Source organism: Limulus polyphemus, unplaced genomic scaffold (genome assembly GCF_000517525.1).
Source record: "Limulus polyphemus unplaced genomic scaffold, Limulus_polyphemus-2.1.2 Scaffold3388, whole genome shotgun sequence".
Taxonomy (NCBI): Eukaryota; Metazoa; Arthropoda; class Merostomata; order Xiphosura; family Limulidae; genus Limulus; species Limulus polyphemus.
In genome coordinates this window covers 1-6,805 of record NW_013668998.1, presented here as the reverse complement: position 1 = coordinate 6,805, position 6,805 = coordinate 1, and the positions used below count along the sequence as shown (strand labels likewise).

The 6,805-nt window shown below is 34.3% G+C and overlaps 1 protein-coding gene across 2 annotated transcripts in view; it reads right to left on the bottom strand.

The window, feature by feature from the left end:
* Positions 1-974, bottom strand: part of LOC106469271 (E3 SUMO-protein ligase PIAS2-like) — a 95,913-nt gene extending 94,939 nt beyond the window's left edge. For both annotated transcript variants that reach the window (XM_022397741.1, XM_013929757.2), the window contains exon 1: positions 609-974. In XM_022397741.1, coding sequence (XP_022253449.1) covers positions 609-632 — 24 coding nt within the window. In that variant the 5' untranslated portion in view covers positions 633-974. The remainder of the gene's footprint in view (positions 1-608) is intronic.
* Between the last annotated feature and the right edge of the window lie 5,831 nt (positions 975-6,805).

The following is a 6,805-nucleotide window of genomic DNA, read 5'->3' as shown; positions in this document are numbered from 1 at the left end:
TTTTCTTCATTACCCATTTAAGCCGTCTCCAGCCATTAAAAGTATGCAAATATTTTTAGAGATCAGAGGATACTAGATTCAATATCAATATCATCACAGACATCAGTCATCAGTATATGTAGTTTGGAGTAGGGTGAAAATGGAACAGTCTACATGAACCATATGCTTTAAATAGGCCCCTTATTCTCTGCTAGAAATGAAAAATGTTAAATTGAACAGAGTACTTTAGAGATTTTTGTAAAACTATGTAAAAAAACGTTCGACAGTGGCTTTAGTAGTTTATGAACATCAGTCACTAAATTTTAATTTTCACGCTTTTACTTTTAAGTTTGAGTAAATAAAAACATATTTGCATTCTAAATCAAAGCTAGGCTTTTCTAATTATGAATCGAAATTACAAGTATTATGTTATACAAACTACAACTTGTGTTTTACTCTTACTCTGATGTTCCTATGAATTAGATTTACGACAACCTACTCTTAAGCCTAATTAGGCCTAAAAATTGGACATTAAAGTGAACATATTACATTAAAGAAATAATTACAGGAAACCCTTTTCTATAATTTATTAATTAAATTATACTACAAAAATAAAATTATACTTTTACCTTTAGTTCCTCTTTATCACACATTTTTTTTGAGTAAGAATTACACAATTTTTTCCTCTCGTAAGTTCTATGGTGTATTTCACTGTTTCAGTGTTTGTTGTTTGAAAATTTGATGTTGGAATGTTGCCAAGTTCAATCAACAACAACAAAACTTATAAGTTACTGAATGAAATCAGCAACAAAAACTGGACAATTGCAGGAATACACTTTTTATGATGTTAAATAAATATAGAACGATATTTGTCTTGCGTCAATTTTGTTAAATTGTAAAGAACACTATTCTAAACTCTAAAGTTAGAAATATAGCACTAACATTAGTTGTACTCAATAAAAGTTAGTAACAGTAATAACAATCATATTTCTTGACGTCACGGATTTCGCCCTCTTTTGGTAGTTTGGGTGAAATAGGTACATTTTAGCTTACATTTCCTTTACGATGAAAGGTCAGAATAAAAACAGTATAATTAATATATTGAAAGTAACAAAGAAAGAAAAGAAAAAAAAAGAGAAGTATTTCTAGTTGAACAATTTTAGAGCTGACTTTTGATCCAATAGCATATAATAACCTGATGAAATTACGATATTATAAAAATTCTCAAGACAAAGAAATACACAGTATGGGCGCTGCGAATGTATCGGTGAGCCGGAAATATATCCACCAGTGACTCGATTAATTAAAACAACAATTCGGTTTGTTTGAAATTTCGCGCAAAGCTATACTAGGGCTTTCTGCGCTAGCAGCGAACGAGCGAGCATTCTTTGTAGGATGGAGATTCGAACCTGCGACCAGCATATTACGAGTAGAGGCTCTTAACTATATGGAATAGTCCATGCTTTGTACGCTATACATTCAGTGTCTTTATGGAGCCAACCCCTATATTATGTATGAAGTGAAGGAGTAAAAAATAAATAAAAATACACATGTAATTCATCAGAAGCTAGATATAAAGAGTTACTTGGCAGAGTAGCTCTATCTTCAGTGTATATATTACTTTTCAGTTATCCAAAGCGTCAAAAAGTCGAAAATAGGCGAATAGCCAAAACCGAGATTTCTAATTCTCGATCATCACCATCTTTCTTCAATAGGTGGCCCGGCATGGCCAGGTGTTAAGGGCGCTCGACTCGCAATCTATGGGTCGCGGGTTCGAATCCCCGTCACACCAAACTTGTTCGCCCCTTAAGCCGTGGGGACGTTATAATGTGACGGTCAATCCCACTATTCGTTGGTAAAAGAGTAGCCCAAGAGTTGGCGGTGGATAGTGATGACTAGCTGCATTCCCTCTAGTCTTACACTGCTAAATTAGGGACGGCTAGCGCAGATATCCCTAATGTAGCTTGGCGAGAAATCCATAACAAACAAACAAACTTCAATAGGCTTAGCGCCTACCTAGTTCTAGCGGTAATTATTATTTTCTAATCATTTGATAGAGCAAAACAGTCTTCACGATCTTCGACTACCTGTTTTATCATTATTCCATGCACAATTTACAAAGCTTTAGAATTCACTCAAAACCTAGTAACCCATGTAAGCCATCTTATAACATAGTATACAAACAAGTATTAGGAAAAATTTATGTATGGCTAAATAAAAAATCTATGTAGGGCTGGCTACTGAACTTGAAAAAAAGAAACCAAACAAGATAGGGATGGAAACGAACATATCACTTGATCCGGCTCATGATTATATAGCATACTAAGCCTTCTCGACTTCACATGGAGAGTAAAATCCCCGTATTACTGGCTTCCTCACTGGCAAAACAAAAGAACCAGAATTTCCAATCTTAAAATATTACTGTATTGTAAAATAATCATAAAACTATTCTAAGGTTAAGTAAAGGAAAAGTATAATGATGGAAGCTGAGATTCTATTCAAACACCAAGCTTTCGATACACAGAATGGGGAAGCCAGTGGCTAGCATATCCTTTTTTAGTTTAGTTCCTAGTAAAATATTGTTCTTGTCCTTGATAAAGTGAGGAGTATTATCTATATTGGAAAAAGCAAGCTATTTTTACGTCCTCCTGCTCTGGTATCATAAAGGACTTTGCCCATCTATAAAACGAGTATTATTTTTCCATCTTGGTATAAAAGGTTACAATATGTGTTGAAGAATGATCGAAATTTGCCCATTATAGCAACTAGCTGCTTCTGCTTAAATGAATACCATTGCCTTCAGGGTATAGTATAATTCATCTTACCTTCTTGGTGTTTAATATTGTAGATTTCTTCTACAGACAAAATGTAATATGGTCTTTATTACAACATATAAGACACCAGAATTCTCGCGACATTTTCTACTTTGGCGTAGGTGAAAAAGTCTCTGTTTTTCATAAATGTTATAGAAAAATTAATATATCTTTTTTTTTTGCAGTGTGAAAAACAATACGTAGTAGGGAATATTATTCTTATCGATTATTACTGCCCACTTTGTTTGATACGGGTTTTATTTCAGTCACATATGAACACTTCAGCAGGGTCATCTCTTATGCTTCCAACACTCTTGCCTCAGCTACATTTATTTGAGCAGGGGTATAATACATTTTCATTTCGAATTGTGCTAGACCACACAACTTGCTGTAATTTGAGATATAACATCTGAAGACCTACATTGGACACTATCTATGTTCAGTATCCTCAGACTTAAAAAATATCTCCACTCAATCCAGGAATATGACATCCTGTAGGTCTAATCCTATTGGGTGATGTGGGATTTTTGCTATAGGTGTAAACCACACCTAGCAGATCTTATTATGTCAATGTATACATTGGTCCATGCCTGTTCACACTTTCTGTGGTTCACAAGCTTATTTTCACTAAATTGTTTTAGAGTTTTTATTCGGAAAGGGATTGTATCATTTTAAATTTTATTCACCCTGAGATCTGAAAGGGCTATGGGTTTAAGCCCACTCAGGCTTATTGACTCTCAATCAGATTAGTTAAGGAGAATAGGATATAATGCTAGCTCTCTGATGTTTAGGTATGTTGTAGTCTTTGAGTAAATTCCCCACGATATTCTGCTTTTCTCATTATACTACTACATTTTATAAGAATAGAAGTAACCTGTTTGTTGATCCTACAAAATTATCTAGTTTCACTAAGGGAAAATATTGTTTAACAAATCTTCTGAGATTCTTTGAGAATTTTACTGCAAAAGTTTATGAAGGAAATACTGTGAATTTGGTCTATTTTCAGAAAGTATTTGGTAAGGTGCCTCACAAAAAGACTTCTTGCAGAAATTAAATCTGTGAGTGTGGGGGGAATGTTATTAAATTGAACAGAAAATTGGCTGGAGAGTAGAAAGAAGAGAGTAGTAATAAATGGAGTTACATCTGACTTGTTCCCAGTTACAAGTGGTGTGCATCAGGGCTCTGTGCTGGGTCCTCTGCTGTGTGTGATTTATATTAATGATATTTACCCTGGAATGACTAACAAAATTGTGAAGTTTGCAGATGACACTGAGATTTTTTGGGTGGTTAACTGTATCAAAGATGCTACAGATTTACAGGGAGATTTAGATCATTTGATGCATTGGGCCAATATGTGGCAGATATCCAAAATGTAAGGTGATGCATGCAAATTTTCACAATTCAAATTATTGTCACAATTTAAATGAGAATACACTGAATACTGTGGTTGAAGAAAAATATCTTGGTGTTGTGACTTAAGTCAGTTCAACAGTGTATTGTAGTTAGCAATAGGGACAATAGGATTTTATGTAGCATCTATATGAATATTGAATACAAGACAAGGGACTCTAATGTTTCATTGTATAGATCACTTGTAATGCCTCATTTAGAGTACTGTGTACAGTTTAGGTTACCTTCTTCAAGAATAACATTGAAGTGTTGAAGAAGGTTCAGAGAAGAGCCACTAGGATGATACCTGGGATTGTCCTATGAGGATAGACTAAAATCTCTAAACTTGTTTTCTATGGAGAGACAAAGGGTCAGAGGGAATTTGATTAAGGTGTTTAAGATTATTAAGGGTATTGATAATATAGATCCATCAAATGTTTTTGTGTTTAGCAGTGAAAACAATAGGACAAGGGGCCATAAATTCAAATTTTGGCAGTGTAGGAGTCGTTTGCAGTTTAGACAGTATTACTTTTCAAATAGCGTGGCTGGCTTTTGGAATGAGCTGCCTTCAATGGTGGTGGAGGTAGAAAATTTAACTGAATTCAAGAAAAGATTAGATGAATATATGAGTAGAAAGGGGTGGTTATAGTTGGGAGCTGGAAGGGACGTCCTTGATGGGATAAGAAGCTCCTTTTTGTCCCTTTAAAAGTCTATGAATTTATAATCCCAAACTTCATTCAGCTTGTGAATGAATAAGCTCTCTTTCATTTGGCGACTCTGTTTGTCACTGGCCCTTTCTAAAATCTTAATTAAACAACTTAAAATGAACCACAACATCACACTCTCCTAGGGCTTTTAAATTTGTTACTTGCATTAGAAATAAAAGCTTAGGATATGAGGTAATTGATGGCATACTTAGGTATAAAATACATATTATACTTGAGATTTCCTAAGTAAGAATAAGTCAATGTTGATATCAATAACATAGGTACAGTAGACATTTCTCTATTCAAAAATGCCAAAACATTACACTTTAAGTCTTCTAAAAGTAAGTTGAACTTGTATATTTTGAATGAATCTAAACGATTGAAAATAATTACTCGTTTCCCAAACTTCAAGGTTTCTGTTCCTCAGATCTGCTGCTATAGACAATACCATTGAAACTAGAATGAACTATTTAATTTTGAAATTAAACAGAATAATAAATGTTATGAATTTCTAACACGACAATCTATATATGCATTTAAATTGTTGGAGAACTAAACATGAAGTTTTGATTATGTCCACTTTAAAAATTTAATTGAATTGCAAAATAATAAAATTCTTGAAAACAATGTTTTAGCTCATGGCTTAAAATTTAGCATCCCCAGTAGGCTTAAGTTTGAGGATTATTTTGTATAATTTGTACAGTTTTTACTAGTATAAATAAACGACCCTATAATACCAAAATGTTCTTTTTATTTAATTAGATGCTCAACATTTCGCTTTAGATCTTTTTCAGGAGCATTCACTAAAACACAAACCGAAACTGACAGTACAAAGCTCCATTGGGTTTAAAATTTCTTGTGATTGAAGCCCCTATAAAAATGCTTACACTAGTTGTCTAAATTCAGCCCTTTTTTTCAAATTTATACTTAGATCTATATGTGTTAAAAGACTTAGTCACGCTCGACAAGATTGGTATTGTTACGACAGCGGAAGTCGCGCGACGCTGGGAGCATGCACTGGAGTTCTAGAAAGATCGAGGAACCTGTCGAACGTCCTAGCATTTGCTAGACATGTACTCTTATAGTATATAAGCCGGCAAATAAAGTGACGGGACAGATAATTGCAGACAGACAGAGACGAACAATTGAGTCAAGCGTGGTAGTTACCGTAAGTAAAGTGCGTGAATCGTTGTGAATTATAGTGTGTGTTTAAGTTAAAGTGACTGTGGAAATTAAGTGTATTGCAAAGTTGTATTGAGAAAGAATAAACAAGTTTTAATTAAGAAAGTACTTGTATCGCTGAAGTTTCTCGGAAAGAATTTCTACGAAAAATTAACAAGCAAACACAGACATAACAAATTGGTGTCAGAAGTGGGATAAAAAAAAAGAAGATGGAAACCAGAGGTGGCAAATCAAACTACAGCGTAGCAGATTTGATGGCAGCAATACAAGAACAGCAAAAGAAACAAGAAGAGAGATTACAGCAGTTGTTGGAGGAAAAAGAAAAGAAACAAGAAGAACGAGAAAAGCAACAAGAAGAGAGACAAAAGCAGTGGCAAGAAAATTTGCAACAGTGGCAGCTCGAACAGCAAAATAAACAAGAGAGACTACAGCAGTTGTTGGAGGAGAAATAAAAGAAACAAGAAGAGAGACTACAGCAGTTGTTGGAGGAGAAATAAAAGAAACAAGAAGAGAGACTACAGCAGTGGTTGGAGGAGAAAGAAAATCAACAAGAAGAGAGACTACAACATTGGAGGAGAAAGAAAATAAACAAGAAGAGAGACTACAGTGGTGGTTGGAGGAGAAAGAAAATAAACAAGAAGAGAGACTACAGAGGTGGTTGGAGGAGAAAGAAAATAAACAAAAAGAGAGTTTACAGCAGTGGTTGGAGGAGAAAGAAAATAAACAAGAAGAGAG